Source organism: Furipterus horrens, unplaced genomic scaffold (assembly GCF_987537825.1).
Source record: "Furipterus horrens unplaced genomic scaffold, mFurHor1.1.pri manual_scaffold_13, whole genome shotgun sequence".
Lineage (NCBI taxonomy): Eukaryota > Metazoa > Chordata > Mammalia > Chiroptera > Furipteridae > Furipterus > Furipterus horrens.
Genome location: NW_028327183.1, coordinates 59,632,495 through 59,645,916, shown reverse-complemented (window position 1 = coordinate 59,645,916; position 13,422 = coordinate 59,632,495). Strand labels below are relative to the sequence as shown.

General features: G+C 41.0%; 1 protein-coding gene across 2 annotated transcripts; it reads left to right on the top strand.

Annotated features, from left to right (window-relative positions):
• Positions 1 to 2,811: 2,811 nt before the first annotated feature.
• LOC149995702 (uncharacterized) lies at positions 2,812 to 11,984 on the top strand. Of its 2 annotated transcripts, XM_090259662.1 has the most exons (3): positions 2,812 to 3,034; positions 4,844 to 4,970; positions 9,230 to 11,984. In XM_090259662.1, the coding sequence occupies exons 1-3, from the start codon at positions 2,933 to 2,935 to the stop codon at positions 11,308 to 11,310; spliced, it is 2,310 nt and encodes a 769-aa protein (XP_090115788.1). In that variant the 5' UTR covers positions 2,812 to 2,932; the 3' UTR covers positions 11,311 to 11,984. The 2 variants fall into 2 exon arrangements, 1 of the variants encoding a protein (XP_090115788.1); XR_016507650.1 differs by lacking the exons at positions 2,812 to 3,034; positions 4,844 to 4,970 and adding an exon at positions 8,497 to 8,573 and having other exon boundaries at positions 9,230 to 9,289.
• Positions 11,985 to 13,422: the final 1,438 nt, after the last annotated feature.

Sequence of the window (13,422 nt, the reverse complement as noted above, 5' to 3'; positions counted from 1 at the left end):
TGAATACATTAAGTTTGACTGAAATGATGAAAAAACATAGTCTTCCTACCATTCACGGTAAGCAAAGCTTTGAATGAATGTCAGGAAGCTAGTTGTGTTTATTCAGAAATGAGAGCAAAGGTACTTTATAGAGGTGTGGAGAGATCTTGGAGGGGAGATATCAGGGAGCCCTAAAATACATGGATGCTGGGACACCATATCTTTTACTTCCTCAGAGTTTATTTTATCTGGCTCTCTGTTTTCATTACTTTTCCAGTCACAGAAATTATTTGTTTTCCTTCATAACAGTTCCTACAAAAGTTTCTAAGGCATAGTCCGTTTGATAGTATAGCTGGAATAGATAGCCAGTTTACATTTGTTGGCATCCAAGAAAACGTGGAAAAGGGGCGTACCACCATGAGGAAAAGGTTATGGATTCAGAGATGTGATCTTGTTTGGGAATAATGAGGAAATCACCTTTCTTATCAGAAGATATTTTTTATGGAATTTTCTCAGATATGGTCTATTCCAACCTTCTAAGATTATGACACATATCTTGGAATAATGGTTATGTACCCATGTCATATTTGCTGCCAGAACAGGTGTAATGTTGGCATCCATGTTGTATGAAGGTTTTGAATTTTAGATTTTACCTCCTTATCCTGGATGTGATGATTATTTCAACTGTATATGCATTGCGATAATCTGAATAGGCACTGCAGATTATTCCTGGAAGAGAATGAGATCAAACTAAGGAAAGTATTCCTGTTAATGGAGATATACGATGAGAATTACTTATAGAGGTAGAAAAGGCTTCTTTAAGCCTGAGAACAGGTAAGACACAATGGGTGGTAAAGGACACTGACTTCTAAGAACATGAGATCTAACATGAGCTATCACTCTCTTGGAACTTGGCTATCATGAAATTGCTGTTTCTACAAAGTTTGAGTCCTTTTAACTCATGAGAACTTCAGGAAAAAGTAGGTGACAAGGATCGGAAGTGGTGTGCTGAAAAATTAAGAAGAATTGAACAAAAGACATGGTGTTGTGTTTCATTTCTGCAACCACCATTTAATAATTATTATATTTCATTGTATTCAATGGCTCTTCTAGTTCTGTTATATATCTATGAATGCATAAGTGTGTTTGCAACCTGGCTTCCTTATTCAAAAATAAAATGTTATATGTGATACTAAATCTAAAGGTGATACATGCTGCTGACACTTGAAAAAAGCAGCACAACAAAATGACAAGTGTGTGGATCCTGAGTATTTTAAGAGCTCTCACTGAAAGTGAGGAGAAAGATTTAATTAGATCACATGCTGTTCTATGGACAATAAAAATGTAGGATAGTTTCCTCATCCTTGTACCATGGCTGGAGTGTCAGACCATTTCTATGATCATTGTACCAGTTGCAGGATGCTGGTAATGCTGTATTGTTTCATGTTTTGAGAAGTCATATTTAAATAATATCTGGTAAGTTTTTAGATTTTATTCAACTCCTCTTCTGCGTTACTTAGTTATAATGTTTTTCAAGTTTTGTTTATATTTTAGTGGGATGATTGTTTAAATTTTTAAAAAAATCAAGATTCTTACAGTATTATAAAAAATATTTTACTTATTTTTAGAGAAAGGAGTGGAGAGAGAAAGGCAAAACAATGTGTGAGAGAAACACGGATCGGTTGCCTCTCATATGCCGCATTTAGGGAAACTCGCTGCAGCTCAGGCATATGCCCTGAATTGAAATTGAACCATCAACGATTCAGTCGCCAGACTCTTGCTCAATCCACGGAACGACACTGGCCTAAGCAGTATTTTTTATTTTTAATATAATTGCACATATATATGTCCATATTTTTGTTAATTTTAAGATTTTATGCGCTTATTACGTTTTTCAGGTACACATACGTTGAGTATGAATATGTACGTTATTTACTCTAAATATAATTTATACATATGCTCACCGTATTCCATTAGGAATGCAGGAAGCATGTCTCCTCTGATCTTAAATATGTCTGGAGAGTAAAAAGTCTCTTTTTTTATGATTATTACATTATCATTTTGAAATTAAAATAATACGAATAATGGTCAGAATTCAATTTTACCACAATTTCAAAAATGTATTTTCTTACTTGACTTTTACAACAATAAATTTCCCTTTAAGTTTATATTCTGTATTTTAGCAATTTTGTATATCAAATGTTTGTCTTATATTCTTTTTTTAATTTGTTTTTAAAAAGATTTTATTTATTTATTTTTTAGAGAGAGAGGGAGAGAAACATCAATGTGTGGTTGCCTCCTACTCCCCGCCAACCAGGGACTTGCCCCGCAACCCAGGCATGTGCCCTGACTGAAAATCGAACTGGCAATCCTTTGGTTTGCAGGCCAGCGCTCACTCCAGCCAGGGCTTGTCTTACATTCTTGTGTTATCTCTGTCATATATGTGATGGTCTAAGTAGGTCATTAAAAAAATTTTTTTCGACCCCGTAATGCAGGAATACCTCCTTTTACTATGACTGGCTGTATGGCGTTGTAGAGATGATGCACATTCATCTACAGGCACGCAAGACCCTTCAGCGGGAACAGACGACATCTTTTATACTTTTGAAGATCTCTTTTGGACCAGGACGTGTTATTTCTCAGTAATTTCCCTGGTAAATCTGGCTCGTTCATCTTGGAATCAGGCGGAAAAAGGCTTGGTACATTTTAGACAGTAGGAACCACAGTACCCAGAAGGCAGTTTGGGGACCAGCCAATGGAGGCTCAGAAAAGGCATTTCCGTTAGGGGAGAGTGTTTGTGGGCGGGACTTCCGTTTCACTTGGCGGGCCTTTTACCTTGTCTCCGGATCGTCTCACCGGTCAGTGATCTAGTGAAGATACCCGTTCTCGCCGCGGCATAAACGCGATTGTGAGGCTCCGTGACTCCGCTCAGGTGACCTGCTCCTGCTCCGCGATGGCGACCACGGTGCCCTGCGCCCCCGCCTCGCCCGTCGCTTCCGCCCCGCTCCGCCCACAGCGTCCGGCGGCGGGGGCCGCACTGAGGCGCCGGGCTGAGGTGAGTGCGCGTCCCGGGCCCTCCCCCTCCCCCACCGAGCCCCGCACCCGGGTGCGCGGTGCCCGTCCTGTCCTGCAACCGAGGCCAAGGAGAATTTGGGGGGACCCCGCTCTCTAACAGCCCTACCGCCTGCATTTTTTTTTTTATTTATGAAGAGAGGGAGAAGGAAAGGGAGAAAAACGTAAATGTATGAGAGAAACAGTTGGTTGCCTCTTACAGGCCCTCAACTGGGGGCCTAACCTGCAACCCAGGCCTGTGCCCTGACAGGGAATGGAACCAGCTACCCCTAGGTTTGCAGGCCAGCTCTCAGTCCACTGAGCCACACCAGTCAGGGCTGGGCCCCCTATGTATTTTGATGCACACTGACTACCAGCGGAAGAAGTTATGGAAGGTTATCTGGGGAGAGACACCTGCACCTCCAAATGCTTGGAGATGCTGTAGAGCTGGGAATTGTTACCTCAGATCTCTTTTCTATTAAAAACAAGGAACAGGGGGTCAAATATCAGACTTGTAAAGTGTTCAAATGAGAATTTGTTTCAAGATTATAATGAGGCACTTGCGTAAAAGAAAGGAGTTGATCTCTCCTTGGGTTTAACAGGCTCCATCTGGCAGCTAGTGGGAAACAGATTATGGGAGTAAAGTAGGAGGCGTGGAGCCCAGGACGAGGCAAGTCCTGTGATCCGAGGACAGATGGTGAACGAGAGTTGGGTCTCAGAGGTAGAAGAAAAGGTTGGATTCTTGGACCATTTTTTGTTTGTTTTTTGTTTTAATTACTGTTTTCCACCTTACCCTCTTCCTTTACCTTCACTACTTTCCCCCATCAATTTATTGAAGATGAGCACATAGAGTTTCTGATATAAAAAAACATATTTTCTTTCTTTATTAATTTTATTAGAGAGAAGGGAAGGGTGGGGGAACGAAAGGGAGAAACACATCAATATTGGTTGCCTCTTGCACATTCCCCACGGAGGGCCAAGCTTGCAACCCAGAATTGTTCCCTAACCAGGAATAGAACCAGCAACCCTTTGGTTCACAGGCTGACACTTAGTCCACTGAGCCACACCAGCTGTGCCTAGAGATTTAGATTGTGCAGCTGGGAGAGATAAAGGGTTCAAAACCACCACAGCATTTTTGGTCGTAGCAGCTGAAGCCGGGGAGGCTCCATCAGCTGGGCTGGGGAAGATGGTGTTAGGTTAATTCTCTTAGGAATATCAGAAGGTTTTTATTGTTCACAGTTTTAAAAGATTCAAAGAGCAGTGAGTGGAAACATGTAGTGAGCAGCTGAAACATGAGTTTGGTAATCTGCGGAAGTTCGAGGATGGAGTAAAGCAAAATGGGGAGATCATTTGCATCTGTGGGCAAAAAGGTGTAAGCGCTGAGGATGCTAACCTGGGTGTGAGGCCGTGAAGCAGGTAAACATCACCGAATAATGCACAGCTAGAGGCAGTGTGAGCTGGTGGTCCTGGCACCTGGTGTAGGGACCTAAGGGTGAAATATAACACCGTGTTTGGCTCTCCTTTGTGGCATGAAGTTGGAGACTCAGTAAAATATCTTAGCAGGAAGAATGGGGCCCGCAGCCTCGACCCAGAGATTAGATGGCATTTACCTGCCCCACTTCCTCTTACCCCACCTGCCTTTACTGAGGGTGATCTGAGTGATTAATCAAACTGTGGTGAGACTGCAGGCAGCTCTGGCACCAAGGTCTGCTCCTTTTTCTGTATTGTGGGCCCTACAGGGGATTGCATGAGGGGCATTGTGGGATTGCTGTGTCTAAGACTTTTTCAGATTTATTTGTGTTAATTCTGTCAGGTTGTTGTGACCTTTGAGGATGTCGCCGTGTGTTTCTCCAGGACAGAATGGTGCCTTCTTGGTGAAGCTCAGAGATCGCTGTACCTGGATGTGATGCTGGAGAACTATGCTCTTATATCTTCGCTGGGTAAGACCCTCTCTCCCAGCACGCTCTTCTTTGGCACTCCTGCACCCCCATTTCCTCAGGATTGCACTTTGCTTCTATTCTAAATTGTAAGGTTTCTGACCAGACTTATACCCAGGGAGCAACGAACAGCAGTCTTAGCCTTTTACAAGAGAGACAGGCTCTACTTTCGGACACAGCAAAGAATTGCAGATCGGCAAGTCTACTAGCATGCAGGAGAGTTTATAGTGATACATTCTCAGGTCAGAGATGGGGCCTTGCCGAGGTGGGGATGAGAGGCATAGGTTCAGTGTGACAAAAGCTAGGGTGGCAAAAAGCATCAGGTCCTTTGTCCTGAGATGCTCTTCCTGGAGGGATGGAGTAAGGGAGTTACGTATTGATTTTCAGGTAAAGGTTGTGTCAGTTTTCCCTTCCAAGTCGGGACTTGATTGCCTTAATGTAGGTATGTTGGGTCGGGGCTGTGGGGGTGCGGTGTTAGCTCGAAGTCTCATTTAGCTCCACTCCACATTTGGTCATCTGTTGCAAAACAGATACCTTTCAGGAGACAGTTAATTAAAATGGAGGAATTTATGGGATCTTTCTCTAAGCCCTAGGGACCCCCTGGTAAAACAGAGAGTGATCAGAGACCAGCAGTCAACGGAAGTTGTTTTATGAAACTTTCTCTTTGGCCCCTGTGTAACCCCTCCTGCCTGCCAGGCAGGCCCTTGGATGATTACACAGTTTTAGAGGCTTTGTATCCCACACAAAGGAAATGATGCATAGAACTTCAAGGGCTTCCCTCCTCCCATGGTAGCATGGTGTTTTTTTTGAGGTATTGAAAATACCGCGTGATAGTATGGGGCCTATTATGTCACCAGGCTCAGGACTGCGGAGGTTGTGGATAAAACATGTCCCCCTCGTCCTCCTCCCTTGGTGGACACTCTCTTCCTGTGAGCAATCTCACCCTTGATTATGTCCAGGGGTCCTTTTTCCCTTGTGTTCCCGAGGGTGCGCTCTGTCCTCACGTGTGGACTGTGATTACTGCCCGTTTCCCCAATTCTCTGGGTAGGTCCTGGTCTTGGCAGGGCTGTTGGACTTGCACTGCCTCCTGCTCTTCCTTTAGCCCAGCACCTGGTGAACTGAACCCTCACAGGGAAGGATATGAAGTCAGTACTGTTGCCACAAGGCTAATGCATTTTTCATTGATTAGTGAGAAAAAGCATTTTCTGTATACCTGTCGCCATTTCTACAGCTATATATTTATATATTTTTAACCCCACCAGAAATTTTTTTTGGTTATTAGAAGAAGAGAGTGAAAAAAGAAACATCAGTGTGAGAGAGAAGCATCTGTAGGTTGCCTGTAGTTTGTACCTTTAGAAGGGGATCAAACCTACAGTCGTGCATGGGACAGTGCTCGCATTAATAAGCCACTTGATCGGGGTTGTATCAAATATTATGCGTATATTCATTAGTTCTGTTTTCTGAATAGTGTTCTCAAACTTCAATAACTCCTGATTGCTTTAGAACGGGCTGATCTATCCAATGCTGAAAGTGGAGTGTTTGAGGTGGCTGGTACAGTTGCATTGTGTTTTCTGCCTTCAGATCTCATACTTTTTGCTTAATGTTTTGGAGGTGCTCAGTGGTTGTGTGCACAGTAATTAAAATTGTTATTTTTCTTCACTCTTTGGTGTTATTAGCATATAATATTTTTAACATTTCTTTATTTTCTGCATATTTATGTTCATAAAGATTTAGGATTGTCTTGGAAACAGCATATATTGTGTCTTGTGGGAGATTTTTTTTTTTTTACTATTTTGTTTGATTATTTAATTTTAGAGAGAGTGGAAGCAAGGGAAAAAAGAAGGAGAGAAACATCAATGTATGGTTGTCTCTCGTATTTCCCAATTGGGGACCTGGCCCCACAACTTAGGCATGCGCCCTGATTTAGGTTCAAACCAGCAACACTTTGATTAACATGTTGGAGCTCAGTCCATTGAGCCACATTAGCTAGGGAGAATTTTTGTTTGTTTGAACACAAGTTAATTCCTTCACAGCCTGAATTAATTAATTAATTAATTTAAAGATTTTTTTCAGTTTGAGAATGAACGAAGGGAGAGAGAGGAAGAAGAACATTGATGTACCAGGATACATAGATTGATAGCCTCTCACCTACTCCCAAATGGCAACTGCCCTGGAATCCAGGGATGTGCCCTCACTGGGAATTGAACCAACAACCTTTGGTTTGTAGGGTGGCACTCAATCCACTATGCCATACCATTGTGGACTATTTATTTTTTCGGTAAAACTTTTTATTTTTAAATACTGATGAAATACATTATATTCATTTAATAATTAAACACTGTATATCTCAGTACATCTCACATCCATCTGACATACATAATTAGTAGAATGTTATTAACTATATTCTTTGGGATGTACTTTATGTCCCCACGACTATTCTGTAACTGCCAACTTGTACTTTCTTATCTCTTCACTTTTTCACCCATCGTGAGAGTTTTTATGCGTTTATTTGTGGTAAATGAACAATAACCTGAAGCAAAGTCTCAGATGCTTTTGTGTCTTGTGTTTTTCACCCCTACAGCTACTCTCTGTCTTTTGATTGAAGAATTTCTTAAAGGATCTACTGTTGCCACTTTGTCATAGTTTTCTCTCTCTTTTGTACTTCCTTCTCTGTCTTCATATGTTGCTGTCTTTTCTGTGTGATTTGATTCCTTTCTCTTTTGTTCGTCCCTTATACAGGATTGTTCTTGTGTTTGTTTTTATTAGACTTCTACAAAACTACTCATACTCTTAGCAGTTCATTGTAGCCTGAAAACAGCTTCAGTTGCATGGAAAAATGATAGCCTTGCCTCTGCCACACCACCCCTCTGTATGTTTTGATGTCGCAGTTCACATCTTTATATGTTGTGTATCTATTCACAAATTGTCACCATTGTTATTAGTAATACACTTTATTTATCTTATACATTAGAGTTAAATGAAGCACACTCCACCGATGAACTATTTTAGTATCCTGAACTGATGACATGACTGGCTTTCCAGAGAGTTTTTCACTTTCCCATGTTTTCCTTTTTGTAATTAGTATGCTCGTATCCCAGCTGTAGGTTTTTTGTTTTGGTGGGGTTTTTTTCCATTGCTAGTAAGTCTTTGGTGGCACAAAACAGACCACTAGAATCAATAGTAGCACAGGGTACTCTCTAGGACAAGTATTGTGTATTTAAAAACTAACCACCTTTGCTACAGCTGCTTTCCCACTCTTCTTTTATGTAGTTCTTTGTATTATGCTCCACTTTGTAGCTCTTTGTAATAAATCGTCTCTTAAGCCTCTCCTGCTTTCCTGAAGAGATGCTCTATATCATGGATAATTGTGTGATTATTTTTGAAGGGGGTCGAATATTTGTATTTTTTATTAACGCTGTCTGGCTGTCATCACAACATAGATCTTTTCCATTTCGTTTGTTTGTACTCAGTGTTTATATGATAGTGCTGGTTATCATCTCTTCTGCTTTCTCTTTGTAGTTCCTTCATCTATATTGCACATAACTACTGAACTGGGAAGGAAGTGGAAGAGTCCCGTGTATATGACATGACTGGATGTTACAGAGGGTGTGTGGCATTGGTGAAGGGAAATTGGGGAGAATTTTATTGAAAGAGATAATGAGGAACTTGTTCTCTTTAAATGTATTTATCATTTTTGGTAGTGGCCACACCTTAATCTACTGTCCTTCTCCAGCTGGCACATTGCCAGTTTTTACGCTCAATAGTTTTCATTTCAGCTCTGAGTTCTAGCCATGGATAATGTCTGCCTCTCAACATCTACATCACAACCATTTCTCTGAGGAGTTACTTAGGGGTCCTCTCCAATTTTGATCAATATCTGTTTGGACTTGAAGTGCACACATATTTCTGTCCAAACCTTGCGCAGCATCTGCTCAGCCGTGGTTGATATTGATGGTTTGAGGCACATTCCTATTTCTCTACACGATCTTACGTCACAAGCAGGACTGGTTTTTTAGGCGGCCATTAGCAGAGGACAATTTGTAAACCCAGCTTCTCTTCACTGTGTCCCATCCTATCCTAATATCCTTCATTTAATGAGGTGCCCCTTTATTTACTGACCTGAGGGCCTTTCTAAGAATCTATCTCACTAGTCTGGGAAATTACCACCTAGGTGCATGTCAGATGTTACACATTCAAATTTGTGATGAGAAGACCCCCTCCCTGTAGGTCACTATGTATTGACTAGTGTTTGTTTCTTTCAGGTTGCTGCTGTGGAGCAGAGGATGTGGAGACACCCATTGAGCAGAATATTTCTGGAAGGGAGTCGCACGTTCAGAATCCCAAGTCAGTGCTGTGTGTCCAGAAGGGCCACCCCTGTGACAGTTGTAGGCCCATCTTGAGAGACGTTTTCCTCTTGGTTGAGCAGCAGGGAACACAATGCAGCCCGACATTGCTGAGGTGTGGGGCATGTGCAGAACCATTTTATTTCAGTGCACAGAGTCATCAGCACCAGGAGGAGGACAAAACAAAAAATTGTTTCATAAGCAGTGTGGACAGAATTTCCCTTGCAAAAACTTACAATTTCCATGTGTCACGGAAATCTTGTACCTCCACTCATGTTGGAAAATGCTTTCTCAACAGCTCTGGACATAATGCACAACCTGCTACTCACACTATGCACAGAACAGTGGACATCTCTAAATCTGAAATTAATTTTCAAAGTAGAAAATATTATTACACCACCAAAGGATGCAAGAAAGTCATTGAATGTGACAATACACTTGCTGAGGACCAGAGAGTTTTTACTGTAAGTCAGTGTTTTGTATGTTGTGAATGCGGGAAATCTTTTACCAATAGCTCTTCCCTTCAGGTTCATCAGAGAGTTCACACTGGAGAAAGGCCTTATGAGTGCTCTGAATGTAGAAAATCTTTCACTAGTAGCTCTAAACTTAGTGAACATCAGAGAGTTCACACTGGAGAAAGGCCTTACGAGTGCACTGAATGTGGAAAATCTTTTACCCAAAGCTCAACCCTTCTGGTTCATCAAAGAGTTCACACCGGAGAAAGGCCTTACGAGTGCACTGAATGTGGAAAATCTTTTACCCAGAGCTCATCCCTTCATGTTCATCAAAGAGGTCACACTGGAGAAAGGCCTTATGAGTGCACTAAATGTGGAAAATCTTTCACTAGTAGCTATAAACTTAGTGAACATCAAAGAGTTCACACTGGAGAAAGGCCTTATGAGTGTACTGAATGTGGAAAATCTTTTACCCGTAGCTCATCCCTACATGTTCATCAGAGAGTTCACACTGGAGAAAGGCCTTATAAGTGCACTGAATGCGGAAAATCTTTCACTAGTAGATCTAACCTTAGTGAACATCAAAGAATTCACACTGGAGAAAGGCCGTATGAGTGCACTGAATGTGGAAAATCTTTTACCCGTAGCTATTCCCTGCATTATCATCACCAAGTTCACACTGGAGAAAGGCCTTATGAGTGCAGTGAATGTGGAAAATCTTTTACCAAAAGCTTTGAACTTTGTAGGCATCGCAGAGTTCATACTGGAGAAAGGCCTTTTAAGTGCAAAGAATGTGGGAAATCTTTTAACCAAAGTTCTTCCCTCAGTGTTCATCAGAAAGTTCACACTGGAGAAAGGCCTTACGAGTGCAGAGAATGTGGAAAATCTTTTACCCGTAGTCATGCCCTCCGTTATCATCACAGAGTTCACACTGGAGAAAGGCCTCATGAGTGCAGTGAATGTGGAAAATTTTTTATCTTTAGGACTGCACTTTTTCAACATCTCAGAGTTCACACTGGTAAAAGGCTTAAGTGCATTGAATGTGGGAAATCTTTTAACCAAAGCTCTTCCCTCAGTATTCATCAGAAAGTTCACACTGGAGAAAGGCGTTATGAGTGCACTAACTGTGGAAAATCTTTTACCCATAGCTCATCCCTCCATTATCATCACCGAGTTCACACTGGGGAAAGGCCTCATGAGTGCAGTGAATGTGGAAAATCTTTTACCCGTATCTCAGCCCTCCGTTATCATTATAGACTTCACACTGGAGAACGACGTTATGAGTGTGGTGAATGTGGGAAATTTTTTACCAGTAGATCTTACCTCTGTGTTCATCAGCGAGTTCACACTGGTGAAAAGCCTCATGAGTGCAGAGAATGTGGAAAATCTTTTACTAGTATCCCTGCCCTACGTTATCATCTGAGAGTTCACACTGGAGAAAGGCCTTATGAGTGTGGTGAATGTGGGAAATTTTTTACCAGTAGCTCTAATCTCTGCCGACATCACCGAGTTCACACTGCAAAAAGGACTTCTCAGTGCAGTTAATGAGGAAAATCTTTTACATGTAGCTCTGCTTCTCATTGTCATCAAAAGTGTTCACACTGGATAAAAGTCTTATGAGTGCTTCAATAGGGGAATCCTTTACCTCCAGCAGTCACTTCCTTTACTGTCAAAGTCTTCACCACAAAGAAACACAAATGTGGGAAATATTTTCCCTGTAGTATTATTCTTCATTGTGAAGAGAGACTACACACAAGTGAAAAGTTTTGTGGCTGCAGGGAATGTGTAAAATTTCATTTTATCAGTAACCTTCGTTATCCTTAGAGACTTCACACTGGACAAACGCATTGTGAGTGCAGTGTAATGGAAATTCTTTCTCTGGCCATCCTGGATCTGTCATCAGAGAATTCGCACTAGAAAAATACCTGTGTTTGCAGTGAATGGGGGGAATATATTTTTGCATCAGCGATTTTCCCTAGTATGGTAGAGTCTACACTGTAGTAATTGATTTTGTGTGGTGGAATAATGGAACTGCTTGTAACTGACTATTGCCTTCTTTGTAATTAAATAATAACAATGTCAAAGTTCTTATAACTGAAGAAAATTTGAGGAATATTTTCTATCCATTGCTTTTGTTATCTTTTGACAAGTCACACAGGAGAAAGCTTTTATATATGAATGCAATATGAGAATTTTTCTTCTCTAGCAGTACCCTCCATTATATTGTGTTTTACTCGATGAAAGGCCTCATGAGTACAGTGAATCGGGAAATTTTTTCCTGATCCTTTCTTCTTCCTTACTCTCATACTTTACAGAGGAGATAGGCCTTCGGGGACATGAAATGTGAAAAGACTTACCTTAGATCTATGGCCATTGTAATATTTCACAGTGGTTGAAGGCTTCAAGCATGATGTGTACATGGGAAATCTTTAGCCTTAAGTCTATTCCCTTTTGAAATTGGAGAATTCTTGCAGTATAAAGAGTTACATTTTAGGAAGTCTAATTTTTCAGTGTAATGAAACTGGTGAAAACCTTTGAGGAAATATTTGAGTTTAGTTTAATATGTTCACATGTCTCAGAAGTTTAATGTTTAAATTTTGAAGATTTAAACAAATACGATCTAAATTATGCCTTTAAACATTGTTATAGTGTACTGATGTTTGTGTTACCCCTCCCTAACAGCATGTTCATTTGTCTAATTTGTATAGTATAGCTCCTTCCACATGTTTGTTATGCTCTCTGTTGTTGCATTTCCCCAAGGATTTATGATGAGCATTTTTAGAGGAGTGTGTGTACTACTGGTATGTTTTTATTAAAATGCATACTCACATAATTTAACTATCCTTTCATTAATTTGGGCTACTCTCATGTAATGAATAGAACAGTGACAAAAGAATCATCTATGTTGTAATGTAACCGATTCTCATTTCTTGAATAACAAGTCATTTTCACTTTATCGAATACTGTTTTTGGAATAAGTGTTTTCAGTAGTACAAAACATGAAATTATTTGGATTTTCTTGCTGCACACAATGTGCTGGGTGTATATACAGTTCAAAGAAGAATCTGCATTAATAACAAGTTCTAGCTCTTCTGTAAATTCAAACATTTAGTAATACAACAAGTCTTTCTTTTTTTATTCACTCATATTCGTGGTCTGTCATCTGGGGTTTGCTGACTGCTGCAGGACTTTAAGGTGCACCAGGTAGTATGAGTTTGGACAGGTTTTGTTGAACCTGGAAGGCCAAGAGAAGAAATCAGTGATTAGACTCCTCATACCTTGGGCTATGCAACCTAGTTTTAAATCTTATTAACCATAGTTATATTTACAGAAAAGTGATACACTCTATGGGCCTCTGTATTTTTGTGTGTAAAATAGGGATAAAAAGTACCTTGCCTTGGCTGCAGTGGCACCGTGGGTTCAGTGTTGTCCCACAAAATGAAAGGTTGTACATTCATTTCTGGTCAGGGTACGTGCCTAGGTTATGGAACAGGTCCCCAGTGACAGGAATGTGAAAGGCAAAGAATTGATGTTTCTCTCGCACATTGGAGAAAGGGAGAGAATATCAATGGTTGCCTCCCACTCACCCCCAACTAGAAGCCTGGCCCACAGCACAGGCATGTGCCCTGACTGGGAATCAAACCAGAGTCCCTTCCC